This window comes from Mauremys mutica, chromosome 1, assembly GCF_020497125.1.
Source record: "Mauremys mutica isolate MM-2020 ecotype Southern chromosome 1, ASM2049712v1, whole genome shotgun sequence".
Taxonomy (NCBI): domain Eukaryota; kingdom Metazoa; phylum Chordata; order Testudines; family Geoemydidae; genus Mauremys; species Mauremys mutica.
Window position 1 is genome coordinate 352,638,574 of NC_059072.1, and position 21,162 is coordinate 352,659,735.

Genomic DNA, 21,162 nt, shown 5'->3' on the forward strand with positions numbered 1-21,162 from the left:
CCATCTTCCAGTCCTCAGCTCCCACAGAGCTCTGCTAATGTATATCAGTCCTGGCCCACAGTGCCCTGTGCTAGTCCAGTTCTACGCAGCCCTGGCAATGCACCCCCTCTAGCATCACTGCTGAGTACCGGAAGCTGTTGCTCACTGGTTCAGGGGTTGGCAGCGGCGTCTGATGCTCAGTGTTCGTCTGATCCACATAGAATTACCTGACATTCATCACTGTATGCTGTGGGAAAGGAGACTGTTATTGGATGATACCCCTCTAGTCATCCGTTGTTCCTGCTGGAGGGTCAGGGTAAAGAAGAGGGAGGAAAAAGCCCTAGAGATGACGCTGCCTGATCCACAGCGTTATGTTCCTTCTGTGGGTTGCAGCAGTTGGTCCTAAGTGACTCACCCAAGTCACGCAGGAAGCCGGTGGCAGAGCCAGAAATAGGAGCCAGGTCTTCTGAGTCCAATTCCTCCACCGTAACCGTGAGACCCTCCTTCCTGGGGACGGCTAGATACCCAATCCAGGCTTTTGGGCCAGAAACCCTGCCTTCCCAAATGCTTCCACTAGCCCTGCCACCCCCTTTCCTGCTGGACCAGGGCCTGCAGGCCCCATATTATTATTAATTAGCTATATTATCACAGTGCCTACCAGCCCCACTCACGGACCAGCCCCACTCACAGCCCCGTCGTGCCAGGCTCTGTACAAACACAGAACTTCTAAAGCACAGTTGATTCTGAGATTACACATGCCAGCTTAGGCAATAGAAGCGATGAGGTTCTGAAAGAGAAAGGGATGCCAGGTTGGAACCAGCAGACAGTTGGATGGACCAGGCTTTGCGTGCGTGTGTGTGTGTGTGTGTGAGAGAGCGAGAGAGAGAGAGATTGACAATGTTATTAATTATCAACCTGGCAAACACAGCAACGATCTAACAAAGTGTTCGTTGAGTCAGCCAGCAAGTAGGATTGGGTTAGGAACAGGGGTGCCGGAAGAGGGGTCCAGGGGCCATGGCCCCACCACTTTATACCAGTCGTAAGGGCAAGTGGGGGGGGGCAAAGAGGAGTGAGTGGGGGGTGTCTTGGGGAAGAGGTGGTGTGGGAGCGGGGGAAGAGCTGGGGTGGGGGCGGGGCCTGGGGGGAAAGGCGGCGTGGGGGCGGGGTCTGGGGGGAGAGGCGGCGTGGGGGCGGGGCCTGGGGGGAGAGGCGGCGTGGGGGCAGGGCCTGGGGGGAGAGGCGGCGTGGGGGCAGGGCCTGGGGGGAGAGGCGGCGTGGGGGCAGGGCTTGGGGGGGAGAGGCGGCGTGGGGGCGGGGTCTAGGGAGAGAGGCGGCATGGGGGCAGGGCCTGGGGGGAGAGGCGGCGTGGGGGCGGGGCCTGGGGGAGAGGCGGCGTGGGGGCGGGGCATCGGGAAGAGGCGGCGAAGAGGCGGGGCCTCGGGGGAAGAGGCGACATGGGGCGGGACCTTGGGGAAGAGGCGGCGTGGGTGTGGGTCAGGGCCACGTTTCGGGCACCGGTGGCCCCCCCACACTTTTTGGGAGCTTCCGTCACCCCTGGCTAGGAATCAATTCATCCATTCTTCCAAGCAGTCTTTAAACTGACCCTCAGGCTTCACTGAAGGCGAGCCCAGGCGAATGCAGCAGGAAGCTTCTAGGTCAATAAGACTAATGCTGGAGGTTAGATAAGGTGATCAGCCCGTCTCACAGGCTGCCCAGATTTAGTCCATAATGTGCTTTCTAGACACACACACACACACACACACACAGGTGCCAACTCCGTGGGTGCTGGAGCGCCCACGGGGAAAAATTAGCGGGTGTTCCACACCGGCAGCCAAGCTCCCCCCACCTCCTTCTCCCCCCACCGAGCACGCTGTGTCCCCGCTCCTCCCCCACCTCCCAGCACCACCCCTACCGCCTAACAGCTGTTTGGCGGCGCTTAGGACTTTCCAGGAGGGAAGGGGAGCAGGGACGCAGTGTGCTCAGGGGGCCATCTACCCTGTCCTTTTAGAAGACAAACCAGGCCTTCAGAGGACATGCTTTAGCTCAGGGGTTCTCAACCTTTTTCATTCTGAGGCCCCCCCAACATGATATAAAAACTCCACAGCCCACCTGTGCCACAACAACTGGTTTTCTGCATATAAAAGCCAGGGCCGGTGTTAGGGGGTAGCGGCAATTGCCTGGGGGGCCCCACGCCACAGGATCCCCCGCAGAGCTAAGCTGCTTAGTCTTTGGCTTCAGTCCCAGGTGGCAGGGCTCGGGGCCCTGGGCTTCAGCTCCATGCAGCGCGGCTTCGGCTTCCTGCCCTGGGCCCCAGCGAGTCTAACGCTGGCCCTGCTTGGAGGACCCCCTGAAACCTGCTTGCAGCCCCGCAAGGAGCCCTGGTTCAGAACCGCTGCTCTCGCTCAGCCCCGCAGAAACTCCCCCAGGTCACAGCTGCAGTGAATACTTGGCTTTACGTTCGTATTGTCTGTAGCACAAAAGCAAACTCTGATGACAAGGTCACCAGATTAATGGGAAGCCTGGGTGAAGCAGAGCACAGGTAGTCGGCCCTGCCCAGAGTCAAAGGTGGGGACTCTGCTGCTTCTCCAGCCCTTTCCAGACCCTCCTCCCAACCCCAGAGTTACTCGTGTGGTTTTGTTCCCGGGTTTTCTCTGTATGACAAGCTCACAGAAAGCCTCTCTCTCGTCCTGGAAGGCCCCCCTCACTGGTCTCTCTGTTTACTCCCCCAGTTTTCCAAGGACATCCTGGTGAGCATTTATTCTGCATACATCGATAACTTCCTCAATGCCAAGGATGCCGTGAGAGTAGCCAAGGAAGCCAGGCCGGCCTTTATGAAATTCCTGGAGGTAGGTTGCCATCCCGGCGGGGCAGCTGAGCAGCTGATTTGGTTCTGCAGCTCAGTAGGTACAGTTTACGCATGTCCAGACATGAGCATCCAGACTCGTCCCTCCATTGACTGGGGTTCAAGGGGCATCATGCTGGAGCACTCTGGTAGGGGCGAGGGGAGTGGGAAAGAAAACGTTGGAGGGAACAAATTTGCATTTATCTGGCCAGGATTGTTCCATGTTCCTGATTCTTTTATTGCAGATATTTGGGCCAGCTCCTCAGCTGGTGTGAATCGGTGTCACTCCACATCATCAGCTGGTGTGAATCGGTGTCACTCCAGATCCTTAGCTGATGTGAATCAGTATCACTCCATTGACTTTATTGGCGCTACACCCTTTTACACCAGCTGAGCATCTTGCCTCTTGTGTCTGAATAAGAACTTTCTTCCTTCCCGTCCAGCTTCTCCTGCTCCAGCGCCCCAGTCCTGTGCTGCTGGCACTAGTCTGACACCACGGGAGAGACCAGGCTCATTCTCACTGAGATCCCTGTATGAGCCAGATTATGCCCTTGCTGTTCTCTGCAGACAAGGCTTGTGGACATGTAGCAGATCAGCTGTGAGGCATCATGCCTCTGTGGGCCAGGCTCAGGGATGCTAGCAGGTTCGGAGTGCGGGAGAGGGGCTGGCCATGCCCCCAAGCCATTTAGCCACCCTCCTTGGTTCAGTCTTCAGTGGTGGAGATGAGCATGAGTTTCTAGCCTGGGAATTCCCAAGGTACTGGATCTTGATGCTGTCTCTGTGGTTTTGTGCATAGTCTGGGGCTGATTGTAGCTCGTCCTGAGCCTCAGACCATAGGAACGGGATCAGATCTGAGGTCCATCCCGTCCAATGACAGTGACCAGAACCAGATGCTCAGGGGAAAGCATAAGACCCCTGCAGTGGGGAGATGTGGGGTAATCTGCCCCCCCTCCGTGTTAGCTCTCATCCTGGTCTATACTAGCTCAAGGCTGGCGAAGCCCTGAGGACAAGGTTTAATATCCCTTCCAAAACTGTTGCGGCTAGTGATGATAACGCTGGGTGTTCTTGATGTCTGTGTGAATGCCTTACTGAATAAAGTTACGTTCTCAGCCATGACCCATGTGGTGTTCTGTCCCTGTCAGCCGTGGAGTAAACCATGCGGCCGCTTAGTCTCATTTCTGACGAGAACCCTCTCTCTCCCCCCTTCCCCACTGTTCTGCAGCAAAGCATGCGGGAGAACAAAGAGAAGCAGGCGCTGTCCGACCTGATGATCAAGCCTGTGCAGAGGATCCCACGCTACGAGCTGCTTGTCAAGGTGAGGCGGGGCGGGGCCGGCACGGCCGCATTTCCAGAGCGACACAGCAGCCTGCCGGGGCGGTCCATGCGCTCGCTGTCCCCGCTGGCTCTGAGAGGAATGCCGTGACGCCGTCTGTGGGGCAATGCAGATAGGCTGGGCAGTCGGGAAGAGGTGTAAGTTGGATGCCGTGAGGTCGGTCACCCCCGTGGGAGCTGATGAAACTTCTGTTTGTAGAGTTGGTCACATTTGGCTTGGACAGAGCCCCCAGGGACACTTCGAAGGGAGCGACCCTGCATTAGTGGGAAAAGGGCTGGATGATCATAACAGCAGCCATACTGGGTCAGACCAAAGGCCCATCTTGCCCAGTATCCTGTCATCCAACAGTGGCCAATGCCAGGTGCCCCAGAGGGAATGAACAGAACGGGTAATCATCAAGTGATCCATCCCCTGTCGCCCATTCCTAGCTTCTGGCAAACAGGCCAGGGACACCATCCCTACCCATCCTGGCTAATAGCCATTGATGGACCTATCCTCCATGAACGTATCTAGTTCTTTGTTGAACTAGGCCAATAGGCCTTTTCCCTCTCTGAAGACGGTACCTGAGTCGGCTTGGTGCGGCCTTGCTGAAGGAGGTGTGGTTCACTGGTGTGAAGTCAGGGAGCTGAGTTCAAGTCCCACTTGCATTGCTTTCGGGTCAGGCATTTGCGAGCTGGTTTGGAAGAATGTCGCATCCTCGACAGTCCATTGATGTCAGTAGGACCCACAGGTGCTTCACCCAGCTGAGAAGTGACCTTTGACCTCCCTGGCCTGTCTACACAGGCGAAAAGGTGCCTTTTCCAGTTGAGTCAGCTGAGCAGGGCTGAGCGGTCCCTTGGATGCCTGTGTAGATGTGGTTTAATGCCTTTCCAGTTGTGCTAGCTGGGATGGGAGCTTGGGTCACAGCCCAGCCAGCTGACCTGACTCGGAAGGTGTTGAACTGTGTCTACACTGCTGTTAAGAAGGGAGGCCGGTCCCGTTCGGCTGACTGGCCTCACCCCATTGAAGAGAGGTTCTTTCTCCCCGTGTAGACAGACTGTCTGTGCCTCTTTTTCGCATGGTTGCTGCGTGTGGTATGGGGCCGGATCACGAGGGCCTTCCCAGATCTCTACCCCATCTCCAAAGGGGAGTCTGCTTGAGTACAACCGAATAAACCCTGAACCAAGGGCTTCAGGACCTGGCCCGTTTCTGCCTGTAGGATGGCTCAGGGGTCCCGAGCTGGAAGGGTTTAGGGATGAGTTCACTGCACTCGTCCATAACAGGGCTCTTTGCTTTTCTGCGTGTCTCGAATTCCGTGCAGGAGGAGACTCCCCGGAGCCTCTTGGGAATGCCGAGCGCCCTTGCCACGCTCCCTGTGCCTTGCTGGGCCACAGGCGTTCATCAGGGCATCCAACAGTAGCAAGCACAGGGCTCCTGGCAGTGTGACAGGTACCTGGGTGGGCCAGCGCTGCCGAGGGGAACCAAGCCAGGATGGCTCAGTAAATCTTTGCAGGGTAAAGGTCCCTTTGCAGAGGAAAGAGGGGCAGGGGCAGCCGGGAAATCCCTGACTGCACTGTTTCCCCATCCCACCGAGGGGTTGGGTGCTAATAGCGAAGGCGTTGCAGGGAGCAGCCGATCAGAGGAGCCAGTCGCTAAGCTGGGAAGAGCCTACGGGTCTGGGAAAGGATTAGCTCTATCTAGACCGTAGAGCGAGAGCTGTGTGTAAGGAGCACCTTCCAGCGACGATGGGAGGGGCTGGTCTGTTTATATCCCGAGTAGGGTGGCTAACAAAAGGCCCCACCCCCTCAGCGAAGGGAGGAACCACAGCCCCAGAACTGAACAGAATACAGGGGACCAAAGAGGGGTGCTGGACTGTCAGGTCTGGAAGACAAAATCCCCAGCAGGATTTGCAGAACTGGTGCAGCACAGGCCAGAGCTCTGCAAGTGTCCCCTATAGTGCTCCACCAATGGGCAGCTCCCCTGGCCCGGAAAGGCCACCTTGGGGCATGAAAGGGCAGGTCAGTCTACATGGCCCATCCAGTCCAGGGGGTCTCTTGAGACTTGCCTGTTATCACCGACCGACTGTGGTTTTGGGCTGTGGACAATTGTCCCCTGGGAACAGCGGTGAGACCCATCCAAATTCTCTCCCGTCGGCCCCCTTTAGTAGCCGCCAGATGGCCTAACCAAAAGAAGGCAATTAATTGATCTTTGACTATTAGCGGTAAATATGCCCAATGGCCTGTGATGGGATGTTAGATGGGATGGGATCTGAGTTACTACAGAGAATTTTTTCCTGGGTGTCTGACTGGTGAGTCTTGCCCACATGCTCAGGGTTTAGCCGATCGCCATATTTGGGGTCAGGAAGGAATTTTCCTCCAGGGCAGATTGGCAGAGGTCCTGGGGGTTTTTCACTTTGCTCTGCAGCATGGGGCACAGGTCACTTGCTGGAGGATTCTCTGCACCTTGAGGTCTTTAAACCACGATTTGAGAACTTCAATAACTCAGACATAGGTTAGGGGTTTGTTACAGGAGTGGGTGGGTGAGAGTCTGTGGCCTGCATTGTGCAGGAGGTCAGACTAGAAGATCATAATGTTCCCTTCTGACCTTAAAGTCTATGAGTCTATGAGACAGCTGTCAGTAACCAGGATTTGAAGGAGTGACATCAGAACGCTCTGCTGTCCTGCTGCTGGGAGGGCTCACACGGATGGATTGCTGTGGTAACCGCGCCACAGCCCTGCTTAGCCAGCTGGTGGCCGGCTCTTTGGTGCTGTGGAGCTAATTGCCGCTGGCACACAAAGCTGCATTTGCATTGCAGAAAGGTGGGAGGAAGCGGGTAGTGAGCCCCAGGTGGCTATAGCATTACAGCACTACAATGGGAAGCAATATGTACCTAGAACAGGCTTCCCAAGGCTGACAATTTCCCATGGTGTTTAATAGAGCTTTGGTCTTAGTGCAGTAAATGGAGATTTGTTAAAGTGTTTCTCCTCATGGGGTTTGAGGGAGCTGGGATCCAAGTGGCATTTTGGCCCTGCAGGTGTGTGCAGCACAGTTAAAACCAGTCACACTGGGTATTTTCTGCACGTTCAATGTCAGCGCTGATCCAGAGACTATGAATTTGAATCTCTGCTCTTGTTGGCCGGGGGCTGGAGGAGAGAAAGCAGCTCTTAGAACTGCAGCTGCAGAACAGTTTGCCTCCAGGGCTTCATGTTGTAATGTACCGGCTAGTGTATCTGTGTGACCACTGCCTTCCGCTGGATGGAGTCAGGATGGCTGAAGTGTATGTCAGAAGCCCTGTGCTTCCAGCAGCCAGTGGAGAGTCTCCTTATGTCAGGGGATTGTGCGTTTGGAGCTGCAGGATGTGAGTTCTCTCCTGGCTGTCTTTGTGAACCTGTGATTGGTGCTGGTGGGATGTGAAGGTCGACGTGGCCGTGAAGTTGGTACCATACACTGGTATAGAAGTGTAAAGGGGTGAAGCCAGGGAGTAAAGGTTAAAGGTAGGTGCGTAGATTGTAAGCTCACAGAGGCAGAGACCATCTCTTTGTTCCGCGATTGTACAGCCTCAGTACCTAGCCCAGGGCTGTGACCGTGGGTCCTAGACACGATGCTAATAAGACGAGCACTCTGATAGAATTGCGATGAGCATCTTCCACAAGCATAAATACACAGATGCCTAAATACAGAGATGGGGCCAGACCAAATCCCTGAATGTATGGAGATATATAGAGATCCCTGGATCCAACATCTGCAGACTTTGCAATTAAAGGGATTTCCAGTGACTGTTATCCAAGCAGCCCCTTCTGGATAGAGCTGGGTAAAGTTCTGCCTGTCTAGGTCCGTATATCGTGCTCACTACCCTAGCCGATGAACAGACTCGCAGCAGCTTCTTATTGCAGAGATTTTTACCACCAGTTCCTTCCGTTTCTATTTGCACAGGATCCATGTCCCCCGTGCTTGGCTCTGAGTTGCTGGTTCCAGTGACCCCAGATCTCAGTGTGAAACAGGGTCCAAACCAAGGGGGTTCACCTAGTTTCATTTTGAAGCCATGCCGAGCTGCTAGCGTCACATGATTGTGATGTAAAACTGTGGATCGTTTAAAACAGGGCCTGGATTGACCTCAAAGGAGCCTCCCGCCTATCAACAAGGTCCTCCTTGAGTTTCACCTTTGTAATGAAATCCAGACACTAGGCCAGTTCCAGAGGGGATTGAGAGATTGACGTTCGCTGGCCTTGTGCAAGGGCTGCCTTCCCGCCACCACCGTGGATTCTCTGGCCTTTCCCAAGTGCTGTCGCCAGCTGTCGAGAAGAGCGCAGTACCCTATTCCGCGCCGTTGCCCCCCAAGCAGCTGCGGAGGCAGCTAACGAGATCCACCGGCAGGCAGGCAGCAGCCCTCCTTTCAGCTGCGTCCTCCAGCCTGCCCTTCTCACGGCAGACCAGCCGTCCAGTTCAGTGACTGCTGAGTCAAAGCATTGCCAGCCCCACATCTGTGTGTATCAGGGCTCTAGATGCCATGTTGAGCTGAAACCCTTGTCCGTGACCAGGACTCCCTCGATCCTTCTTCCCCCTGATTTGTCCACTGGCCTTTCATTCCTCAGGGACAATCATTTTATTCCCTCACTAGCTGTGCAGGAGAGATTTCACGCTGGCACTCAGAAAAGTGTATCCACCAGTAGCCACTCTCAGGGCTGGCTGTCAGGCCTGGTCTACACTATCGCAGGAAATCGATCTAACTTACACAACTTCAGTTACCTGAATAACGTAACTGAAGTCGACATTGTTAGATCCACTTACCGCGGTGGCTACACTGCGCTGTGTCGAGGGAAGAGTGTCTCCCGTTAACTTCCCTTACGCTTCTCGGGGAGGTGGAGTACACAAATCGATGGGAACGTGCTCTCCCATCGATTTAGCATGTCTTCACCAGACCCGCTAAATTGACACTCGCTGCCCGTAAGTCTGCCGGTAAGTGTAGACATGCCCTCAGTGTTCAAGTTTCTTCACACAGCCCTGCCATCACTCCCGATTCCATCCAGTCGCTCCTGATAACCCCATTGTCCATGGGCACCACACGGCAATATTGGTATTGCCAGCACCTCTGCTATTCCAGTCACTCTCCCAGCGGTAGGAAACTTGCGTCTTGTTTTGTCCAGCCTTCTCTAGAAAGCTCTGGATAAGGGGAGCAGCTCCAGGAGTCCAAGGTTCAGCTTCAGAAAGTGGAAGCTAACTTTTTTCTTTTTGCGTTGCAGCCAGCTGGATGCCAACCCCACACACGCAGTATAGCTCCTCTTTAAACACACACATCATGGGAATAGTCGCCGTTTGAGCTGGGATTTCTGGAACAACACATAAAACAATCACACTGTATAAAAAGGATCCCAATATTACAGAGGTCTCTTAAGCCGCAATTTGAAATGCTGCCACCTCTGGGGTAAAATATAGCAACAGGAAGTAGGGAGAAAACCATTGTACCCAGCTAAACCTACAGAAGTTTTAAAGAAGAAAAACAAAGAATACTATGTGCAGATGCAGTCGCCCCATCTCAAAAAAGATATATTGGAATTGGAAAAAGTTCAGAAAAGGGCAATAAAAATTATTAGGGGTATGGAATGGCTTCCGTACGAGGAGAGATTAATAAGACTGGGACTCTTCAGCCTGGAAAAGAGGCGACTAAGGGGGAATATGATAGAGGTCTATAAAATCATGAGTGATATAGAGAAAATAAATAAGGGGGTGTTAGTTACTCCTTCTCATAATACAAAAACAAGGGGCCACCAAATGAAATTAATAAGTAGCAGGTTTAAAACAAACACAAGAAAGTATTTTTTCATGCAACGCACTGTCAACCTCTGGAACTCCTTGCCAGAGGGTGTTGTGAAGGCCAAGACTATAACAGGGTTGAAAAGGGAGCTAGATAGATTCATGGAGGATGGGTCCATCAATGGCTATTAGCCAGGATAGGCAGGAGTGGTGTCCCTAGCCTCTGTTTACCAGAAGCTGGGATTGGGTGGCAGGGCACGGATCACTTGATGATTACCTGTCTGTTCATTCCCTTTGGGGCACCTGCCATTGGCCACTGTCGGAGGACAGGATACTGGGCTAGATGGACCTTTGGTCTGACCCAGTGTGGCTGTTCTTATGTTCTGATGTAACTGGCAGAGCTTGAATTTGGCCAGGACACCAGGGTTAATGCCGCTACTCATGTGAGAAGGGCTGCAGGATCTCAAATGGCCGCAATTAGTTAAGGCCTCTTGTTTTATGGCGCATCTGAAAGACAGCGGCTAGGGACACAACGTGCCCCGTGGGACATCGAGTCAATGCCATCTCCCTGGCGTGCGCAGTAACAATGCCACTTCCTACAGCAGCTGTGGTTTCCGTTGCTGGTCTCCTGTCCTGGGACTTGCAGTGAATCTGACCTTGCTGAGTCTGTAAGGTTTTTTAGACAAGATCACAGCCTCATTTTTGTTAACTTGCAACATGTAGGCCACTTGTTTTGACCCTTAGTAATTACCTGTTTCTGCTGCCCTCGGTTTGTCTGCCAGTGCCCTTCTTGATGATTTGCATACCCACAATGTATCATCTTCAAGCCTTCAATGCCAGTAGTTTTGCGGTCACCCTAATTATGGATGTGTTTTAACTGGCTGGCAGCTAATGAAAATAAGGGATCCAAGCCAGTCAGTTTCCCGTGCCTTGTCTTTGTTTCAGTAATATTTGCAGGCAAATGGAATGAGCTCACTGGTCCCTGAATAAGTAAATACTGCTTTTGTGCCGCATACAGACCCAGACATCTGAGGTTTCCACGGTGAATTAAGCCAAGGGGCATTGCCAAAGCTATCAGTGCACAGACACTGTGCAGACTAGGGAAGACGTGTAATTCACCCAGCAGGGAGCGGTGTTCTAGGCAAAATAGGAAGAATTTTTAACCAGTGCCTACAGGTGGTTAAACTGGTTGTCAGGTCAAGCACCAGGTAATCTTCTAGAGCATCCTTAAAGTTCTTAGAGGCCAGCTATGAAATTGGATTTATCACTAGCCACCTGACCATGAAAGCTAAAAACCTCCCTCCATTTTTTTATCCTGAGTTCTGGATTAGTCCCTTTGGGGGTTTTAAAAATAACTCTGCTGAAAGGATCAAATGTTACCTATTAGGAAACAAGATTCTATTTACTTGAGCTAAAACATAAAGCAGTTGACAGGGCTTGCTACCACAAATGGCTTTGATTTCAGGAGCTCTGAATTCTCAGTATTTCAGTTCTGTAAATAAAACAAGCTGTTGTTAGAGAGCAAAGCGATTGTTTGCAACGAGTTTGGATTGCTTGGTCTATTTAGCATGGCAAAGCGAAGGTTATTTGGGGCTGGTGGGAGGAGGTCTTGATCGTGGTTTATAGCTTCCTACCTGGAGAGAAGAGTTCAGCTAGAAAAGGGCTTTTAAATCTAACAAGAAAAAAGCATAATAAGATCCAATGCTGGAAGCTGAAGCTAGATCATTTCAGACTAGAAATAAAGTGCCCCTTTTTAAAGTGAGGGTAATTAGCCATTGGAACAATTCACCTAGGCATGTGGTAGATTCTCCATACCTGATATCTTAAAATCAGGATAGACTTTCTTAAAAATGCGCCCTAGCCCAACCACGGGAATTCTCTGGCCCTGGTGATGCAGGAGGTCAGACTAGATGATTGTGAGGTACTGAGATACTACAGTAATGAGGAGGTGGCATGTAAACACCCTGGATAGACATTACCATGATGGCCTGAACGTCTGTGAATTGGGGAAGTGTTTGCTGCTTTTGTTTTTCACAGGATTAATACATCTAAAGCACAAGTGAGAATATGCTCTCGGTCACTGCCATTGTTTGAACCATCTCAGACTATATCCAAAAAAAATCAGAGACTGCAGCTCTGAACATTAATAACTAGACCAAATGAACGTGCCTATGAAATTTTCCCCATTATCCCCAAACAGTCAAGCCCTCAGTCAGTGCCCTGCGAAAATAATGGGAAGGGTGGTTTCTGGTAGTCGGAAACCTGAGTGGGGAACAGGATTCTTTTCCAGCCCTGCAACCAGTAGTTTTTTTAACTCCCTTCTGCCGCTCTCTTTTGCAAAGGCTGGAGTTACATGTACTCTCCAACCACGCCAGGCTGTTCAAAGGGCTGCTGCTGATTATTTAAGTGCCCAGAAATGCATAAGATGCCTCCACAAAACACATAAGACAGGACGCAGTCCTTTCCCCGAGCATTGTACTAACGACATTCAGATTGTCACAACAAGTGAGGGGCATAGACAAGAGCGGGGCAGGAGGATAAAGGTCACAACAGTCAAGTCGCTCAGTGACTCAGTGGAGCTGGAAACGTTCTTCATCAGACAGGGAATTATCAGCCATGCCCAAATCAGTCTTTAGCCCTATTTCTGGGCTCCATATTGTGACCGTGGTTGCTGGAGGGGGCCACCCTGAGAATGCTCAATCAGGGCAAACTGTGAAGAATGGGGCAGATTACCCCCAAGACTGGTGGTTTATTCTAATAATTAGATTCACCAAGCCAGCAACAAAACAGCTTCTACAATACCTTACAGGTTACCACGAAGCCAAAAATACAGCTCCCCTAAAGCAATCCAGCCCTAGGCTCCCATCTAGACAGCCAAGTCAAATCTGGGGAGGATTACTTAAAATCTTATTCACCGTATATAAAGTTCTGCCAATCCCAAGAAATCAGACACATACCCACCAGGTCAATGAATATTTAAGATCTCACCCAAGTTCATGTTTGCAGCCAATTCTTATGAATTAATCTAAGATTTATTAAAAAGAAAAAATTCTTGTGCCTAAAAGATCATTATACCTGCAGAGATGAATACAGTTCTTAGGTCAGTTGCATAGCAGAGATGGTGAGCTGCTGACTTGTAAAAGTTCTTCCAGAATCAATTTTGTAAGTTATTGTCCATGTATAGAGTTTGTTCAAATTCTTGTTCAAAACAGGTAGTCATCAAGTGATGGATCACTTGATGATTACCTGTTCTGTTCATTCCCTCTGGGGCACCTGCCATTGGCCACTGTCAGAAGATAGGACACTGGGCTTGATGGACCTCTGGTCTGACCCGGTATGGCCATTTTTATATTCCATGAGAATTTTCAGGGTAATCCAGAAGACCTCAGTCATGTGATTTAAACTTCCCCTGATACAGTTCAAGTAGATCTGAGATGACAGGATCAGGTCCTAGAATTCTTTTATAGAACTCTGTGAGGCTACGATATCCTCTTGACAGCCGATAACACAGCAGGCATTCCTTGGACAAAGAATAGGTAATATACATTGTTGCTTTGAAGTAAACATCCCATTTCCTATGTATACACAGGTAATTAATTGCCTTGATTAGCATAAGTTAATTACCCTTTCAAGCTGCTCATGGACAGTTTACTACAAACTTCAAAGAGAAATATAGACAATGATGTTATTAAATGTTAATATTCCTTTTTGATCTCTGAATCAATAGAATATAGTAACAGACAGCAACAGAAGTTTAGCATCTCCCAGATGATTAGATCACATTGTTAACGGCTAACAAGATATAGGTAATCACAGGCAAAAACAATTAGTATTTACTTCTAATTCTCTATTACAGAACCCTTGTCCATTTAACATGGCTTTGAAAACGATCTACAAGAAATGATCCTGTTTATCACTTCTATACTTTTCTAATATGTCCTTTCAAGGTTGATTTTAGGACACAGCCTGCTGGTTGCTTAACACTAGCTGGCTCAGAGTCACACATGTATATTGTCCAGACAACCAACCAACTCACAAAACTTCCAGCTGGGGCTTTCTACCCAGTCACAACTCCCAGGGCTTCCCACCTGGTACCTCCCCTCAGGAGAGTCTCTTTTCCTGCAGCTCCTCTCTGCATTCTCCCAGCCCCCTTGTAGGGGACATCTGTCCCCTTCACAGCTGCATCTCTCCCTCTTGCAGGCCCAAGAGCCCAGCCTAGGGATTTGAAAGGAGGAGTTGGTCAGCTGGCAAGCCGAGTCCGAGCAGTGTGTGTTAGTTCAGAACACCAGTTCCGCTTGGTCCCCCGGCCTGGCCTCTCTGTTTAAACCTGTCTCTGAGCACTCACTGGTGCCAGTCCTCACAGCCCCTCTCAAAGCATGTCTGCAATGGCGCCCACCGTTCCTCACTTTATTCCCCATCTCTTTACTCATCATCAGCCATGGGGTCCCCTTTGTACCCAGGGTCAGCCACCCAAGGCTCCGCCTCTCATGCTAGATCCCACATTCCACTCTTCCGGCTCGCTCCTGGTTGAAGTGCTTGGTGGGTTGTTTGCCACGAGCTATTAAGAGAATAAGGGGACCATTCGGGGCACTTCTGTGGGAGGCCTGAATCAAAGTTTCCATCTGCTTTTCTCCCAGGAACTTCATCCAACTTTTCTTCCCCTTCCTATGGAGTTTGCCTGTTCTGGAGCCCAAACGCACTGTGAAGCTGCCTGCCTGCCTGCCGGCTTCTGGATCCGCTGTTCTCTCTCTCCAGCCACTTCCAAACCCCTCCTTATTTTTGTTTACATGCTGCAACTGTGCTTCCCAGCCAGCCAGTTTTCATTTGCTTAGCGCCCTGCAGTGGGGTTTTGCCTCTGAATTTTAATTCACTCTGCCTTGGCCCCACCCCTCCTCTTAAAGGGGCATTGATAAAGCTTGCCCTGTTCTCCCCTTCCATTAATATTTCCACACAGAACAGCAAGGGGTTCCCCAGCAGGGCAAGATTCCCATCTGTTAGCCCGAAGGTAGCCAAAAATGTGACCCGCTGCCGGCCAAATGCAGCCCTCCATTGCACGAGGGAGCCCAGTAAGACAGCCAGCCTGAACTAGGTTTGTTTTAATATGTGCTCTGTTCATGGGCTCCTTTGGAGGGCTTGATCTGCCAGGAATAGCTCCCCTGAAGTCACTGGAATGACCCGGCTGTAAAACTGAGCAAGTAAGAAGAGAGTCAGGCCTTGTAATCTCCCCTTCATCCCATAGGGCTTGATCTTCCAGATTGCTGAGTACCCTCCACTCCCACCGATCTCAGAGTGGATCCACAGCATGCAGCCCCTCCCCAGGGGCGCTCAGCACCTGACGGGATCGGGCCCAACCTCCTCCACTAGCCACCCCCGCTTTAAGGGCCCATATGAAGTTAACTGTGTAAAAGGTGCCTGGGGTCTTGCCACCAGCTAGGAGCGGGTCCATACATCTGTACATTCTGCTTCGATGTGGTCAGCAGCCAGAGAAGAGCAGAGGCCTGAAAGCCAGCTGGGCACATCCCCCGGAGCAATTCCCCCTCTAGAGGGGTTCACACGCCCTCTGAAAGCCCGGTGCCGGGCATTGCATTGGCCCAAGCCAGTCCTTACTGCTCCTTGCCAAGCGGCTGGCGGGTCGGTTGATCGCTGGAGACCCCGGTGCTCCTTGGCAACCTGTTAGCGGGGGGAGACGGAAGCTAAAGTAGGTAGAAGCAGCCTCCAGTTCGATGGCTGGTTCGTGGGAAGAGCTGCAGGGAGGAAGCAGCGCCAGCCATTGATAAAAGGCAGAGCAGCTCCTGGCTGGGAGCCCGATGCACAAGCAGGGATGTTAGGGAACCTGCCGAGATGCCGACGGAGCCGGAGGGGAAGCAGAACGGCGACAGAAAACATGCACACGCCGCAGCCAGATCGATCTCTGTCCAGACAGCCTCCCTCCAGCCTGGGGGAGCGTGCCTCCCGCCGCGACAGAGCGCACATCCCCAAGGAGTGGCCAGGCTTGCTGCCGTCCCCGGCACTGATGGATGCCCATGGGCGGCACTAAATTAACTCCAAGTACTCATCTGCCCGAGCGTTTTCATTCACATCCGGCCAATTAACCAGCGGGTTTTGTTTGCTTTAAATGACTAACGTCCTGACAGCCGGCAGAGCAATGAAACCAGTTGCCCCTTCTGCTCAGCATCACGCGTCTCCTCCACCCTGCGCTCAGCGAGCGCCTGGCTTTATTCTGCAGCAGCTTCCCCAGGCAGTTCCTCCGGTGGCACAAATCAAGGTGGGGCTGGTCCACGGCAAATATGTCAGAGCAGGTCTGGGCTGGCCCTGCTGGGCAAGGCACTGCCATGATTGCCCAGTTGCTGTTATCTCCTGTTTGGGTGAGAGCAGCCCCTGTGGGGGGATATGATAGAGGTCTGTAAAATCATGACAGGTGTGGAGAAAGTGAATAAGGAAGTGTAATTTACTCCTTCTCATAACACAAGAACGAGGGGCCACCAAATGAAATGAATAGGCAGCCGGTTTAAAACAAACCAAAGGAAGTATTTATTCACACAACGCACAGTCAACCTGTGGAACTCTTTGCCAAAGGATGTTGTGAAGGCCAAGACCATAACAGGGTTCAAAAAAGCACTAGATCAGTTCATGGAGGATAGGTCCATCCGTGGCTATTAGCCAGGATGGGCAGGGATGGTGTCCCTAGCCTCTGTTTGCCAGAAGCTGGGAATGGGCGATAGGGAATGGATCCTTGATGATTACCTGTTCCATACCCTTAATCCGTACCCTGTAAATTAGTGGTTGATCATATTTTAGCTACTGTGTCCGCTGCTGGACATTTTACTTCAGTAATGAAGCAGATTGGTTAGTTACGTATGAACGGAAACACCTGTCCCATGACTGGCTAGGAGTAGTCATGAAATAAGCCTTCAAGATGTTTATCTTCTCAGAAGATTGTCTAGAGCAGTGAATCTACTCTGGTGGTATTTAACAGTACTTTATATGTTCAGCCATCAACTGATCCACGCAACACCCCAGGTGGCAAGCAAGTATCTTCAAATGAGTGTATTGCAATTGATTCCAGCTGAGATCTGGGAAAATGTAATTGCCCTGTGATGATCCAGTCATACGACATATGCAAATCTTTGCTTCCTGATTGGCTTTTGAGATGTATAATAGTTTTTTTTTTTCCCTTGGAGCCTTCAGCTCCCCGCTGGAACATCAGAAAGGGAAAGCTGGTACCTTTTTTAAAAGTGTGTAATCGTAATGGAGATATTTCTGTCTGCTACTGATGAAGACATTCAGAAAGTAGGGAGCAGTATATGCAGCATAATGGCGTTGTGTGAGCATCAAGAGGCTGGAGGCTGGACTTTGAGGGAGAACAGACCTGTCCACAATAGCGAGAAGGGCTGAAGGAAATGACTGGCAAAACCCTCTCTGTAATTGTCCTTTGAATTTTTCTCACTATGGGATGTCCCCTTTGGAAGGGCCTCAGCCCATGCTCCTCCGAGAGCTTGTTGCTTGGTTCCCATGCAGTGTAAAGCCAACAGGCTTTCACAAAGGCAACTGATCTCATTCCCTGTGATACCCTGCCAGCTGCAACTGTGGGTTTGCTCACTCACAGGCCCTGTCTGCTGGCCTGACGCTGACCGTTGCTGGACTTGGTATTGGAAATGGTTTGCCCACTCGTCCAGAAGGCACAAAACTATCTTTAGTACCATTACATGAAGCATGACTGAGACTTGGTGCCAGCATGTCTATAGTGGTGCCAGAATATCTGCCTCAGCTACACTGGCAGATAAATCGTTGCCAGCATGGGTTCAGAAGGGCCCATCACAGCCAGCCAGGTTCATCAGTAGCCTCAAATCCCCTAGGTATGTTCTGCAAAGCTTTCCCACCATAGCTAACACTAGCTGAGCTGTTAGCATCATCGGGAGCGCGAGTCCAGAGGGGATCCCACTCCTGACACCAGAGGGATCCTACTGCTAACTCCAGTGTTTTAAGTGTTATATCATCTAATCCTGCACAGAGCATATCTAATCAGTGTGGTGTTTAAAATGCAGGTGTAGCCATCAGTCCTTCTACAATGAGGTTTTGTCTCCACTGCTAAAAAAGTGGGGGTTAACTACACACCATACCTATCTTGCTGCAAAATCCTAGTAGAGACAAGCTCATTCTAGTTTTTGTAGCTATGTAAAATCAACTCTATACCCCTGCCCTAATGACCTCCCCTAATTTACTGCCTGGTAAAACTACAGAGCCTTGTCACCACTAGGATTTTACAGTGGCATGGCTATAGAGCACTGAACTGGGCTTCAGGAGACCTGGGTTCTGTTGAAGTAGGCAAGTCAATTCACCACTCCGTGCCTTAGTTTCCCCATCTATTAATTGGAGGCAATGATCATAGAATTGTAGGACTGGACCTCAAGAGGTCTTCTAGTCCCATCCCCTGCACTCAAGGCAGGACTGAGTATTATCTAGACCATGCCTGAGGTGTTTGTCTAACTTGCTCTTAAAAATCTCCAATGATGGAGATTCCACAACCTCCCTCCTCCTTGTAACAACTTTTTATGTACTTGAAAACTGTTATCATGTCCCCTCTCAGTCTTCTCATCTCCAGACTAAACAAACCCCATGTTTTCAATCTTCCCTCCTAGCTTATGTTTTCTAGACCTTTAATCATTTTTGTTGCTCAGTGCACTGTTTTGGGTACCTTAACTTTTTTCAATATTTCTTCCCCTAGGACCTTCTGAAGCACACGCCCGTGGACCACCCCGACCACCCCTTCCTAATAGACGCCCAGAGGAACATCAAGCAAGTGGCCGAGAAGATAAACAAAGGGATGAAGAGCGCCGAGGAGGTGGAGAGGAACGCCAGGATAGTGCAGGAGATTGAGTCCCACATCGAAGGGATGGAGGATGTACGTATGCAATGCTCCATGCAAACCACTGGCTACCCGCATCCTTTGTACAGAGAGGGTAGTGGCCCTGGGGAGCATTCTCAGGGGCGTGAGCTAGAGGCTGGTTAAAGATGTAGCCCAGCTCAGAGTCCTAGGCGTTGGTTGGGTGAGTGGCTGAGCTGTGGTAGCTGAGAGTTCAGGCCTAGCGCTGCTTCAGGGGACACAAGCACCTTCAAACCTAGTTTCTCTCTCTCAACCCTGCACTGATCGTTTCAGCCCCTAATTCGCCCTGCCGTGAGATGGGGCCCAGACCGCACCTCAGTCCGAACAGACCCGGACTTTGGGACGTTGTGGATCTGGACTAGAACTCGGAGGCCATTCCCTAACTCTGCATTGGGCTGAAACGAAACCACAGATCTGAACTTTTTTGAACCCTGCTAGAGTTTGATTCTGAGTCTGAATTTCACAACTAACCACTAGCTCTGGGGAAGGGGTAATTTGACACCAGTGGTTTTACCCAGAGGTATCCGGCCAAGCTGGTCCCTCTCGGTTTCTCCAGTCTGGTTTCTCCTAGGACAGCTCCTGTCTGGTTGTCTCTGGACCACCCCAGTCCAACCCTGTTTCTCTCAATCTAGCCTGGTTTCTCCTCTCTGTGGCTAGGCCTTCATGCACCTAGCCTACAGGAAGGCTTTGAGGAGCAATTCACTAATGTTCATAAAGGTGAGCCCCTCTGTTGGAAGATGGTCCAGGAGCACAGGGGAGTACTTAAAACCCAGCTGCTGCTGTCACATCCTGAATGAATGCCTACCATGTTAACAGCAAGGGCCTTGTCCGCATTATCATGTCCACGCCGATGTTAACACTGAGACCGACAGAGCACGTGGCACCTCCAACAACTCTTTTTGTTTCCGTCCTTGCAGCTCCAAGCCCCGCTCCGGAGGTTCCTGCGCCAGGAGATGGTGGTGGAAGTGGTAAGAGCTGCCCTCTCTGTCTAGCTCAAATGCCCTCCCTGTCTACCATCACTGCCCCTCATCCCCGTCTGCCCCTTCCGTGCGTGCGTGGCCTCGTGACTCAGAGACGTGACTTCTCTCAGAGGCGATGGGGTCACCTTGCAGGCCTGCTGAGTGCTTAAAAAAAAAATATATGGAGATATACCTATCTCATGGAACTGGAAAGTCATCAAGTCCAGCCCCCTGCCTTCACTAGCAGGACCAAGTACTGATTTTGCCCCAGATCCCTAAGTGGCCCCCCTCAAGGATTGAGCTCACAACCCTGGGTTTAGCAGGCCAATGCTCAAACCACTGAGCTATCCCTCCCCCCCTAAGTGCTTGTACTGATGTGTGCAGAGTGGAGAGCCAAGTGCAGTACACAAGACTCCCAGAGGATAGATCTCCCCTGAATCACCAGACCCTGGAGTCACGTGCATCTTGGCACTTTATACAGACAGTGAATAATAATTGCAAGGCCTGGAGTTTGGGGAGGGAGCTCTACCGCTGTTGCTGAGCTTTGGCTGTTGCTGAGCTTGTTTCTGCCATGTAGGGTATTCCTTTCAGCAATTTAGTTGGGGATTGGTCCTGCTTTGAGCAGGGGATGGGACTAGATGACCTCCTGAGGTCCCTTCCAGCCCTGATATTCTATGATTCTATGAATGTAGTGACAGTCTCCACGAGAGCAGAGACCCTGTTTAGCTGCCGGACAGGTACAGCAAAGGCAATAGCAGCGCAGTACCCCGGGGCTGCTTTTCCCATGACTTTCTGGAAGGGGAAATCTGCTTTGGTCAGAGGAGAGGACTGAATCTATCAAAGGTACAGCTATGGGCCCCATCACCACAGTAGCTAAGCACCTCACAATCTATTTAGCATCACGAGACCCCTGTGAGGTAGGGCTGTGCAATTGGTCCCATTTTACAGATAGCCACCTGTGACACAGAGACTTGCCCAAGGTCACCCCGGAAGCCTGTGGCAGAGCAGGGAATTGGACCCAGGTCTTTCTCAAGGACTAGTTGAATGCCCTAACTCCTGCTCCATCCTGCCTCTCTGCTGCCAAGTGATGCTGGCAGCACTGTTTATAGGTGCCAGTTTATTGTGTGATGGGTGGCGTTCAGATAGGTAGGTGCCGGGGCCCAGCGTGAGAACTGGGACGGGCAGGTGGAATGGAATATGAAAAGAAGTTTCAAGCATTCTAAGCTTCTAGAAGGCAGAAAGAACACTGGGGGCCTGGGCCAAATTCCGTGTAAGTCAGAGAAGAGATTCCCATTGATTTTAACGGGGGTTCGATTGTGCACTGATTTTTCTAACAGCGTCCTTCTCAGCAAGTAAAACCACATCATCCATGCAAAAAAAATCATACTTTATGTGGGAGTTCTGTTTATAGAGGGTTAATAGACATGTTAATAAA

At 51.1% G+C, this 21,162-nt stretch overlaps 1 protein-coding gene across 1 annotated transcript in view; it reads left to right on the forward strand.

The window, feature by feature from the left end:
• The window catches only part of ARHGEF17 (Rho guanine nucleotide exchange factor 17), a 238,065-nt gene that overhangs the window by 190,566 nt on the left and 26,337 nt on the right, over positions 1–21,162 (forward strand). Inside the window, exons 4-7 of the mRNA XM_045021882.1 lie at positions 2,709–2,825; positions 4,044–4,136; positions 18,610–18,786; positions 19,686–19,736. Coding sequence (XP_044877817.1) covers positions 2,709–2,825; positions 4,044–4,136; positions 18,610–18,786; positions 19,686–19,736 — 438 coding nt within the window. The remainder of the gene's footprint in view (positions 1–2,708; positions 2,826–4,043; positions 4,137–18,609; positions 18,787–19,685; positions 19,737–21,162) is intronic.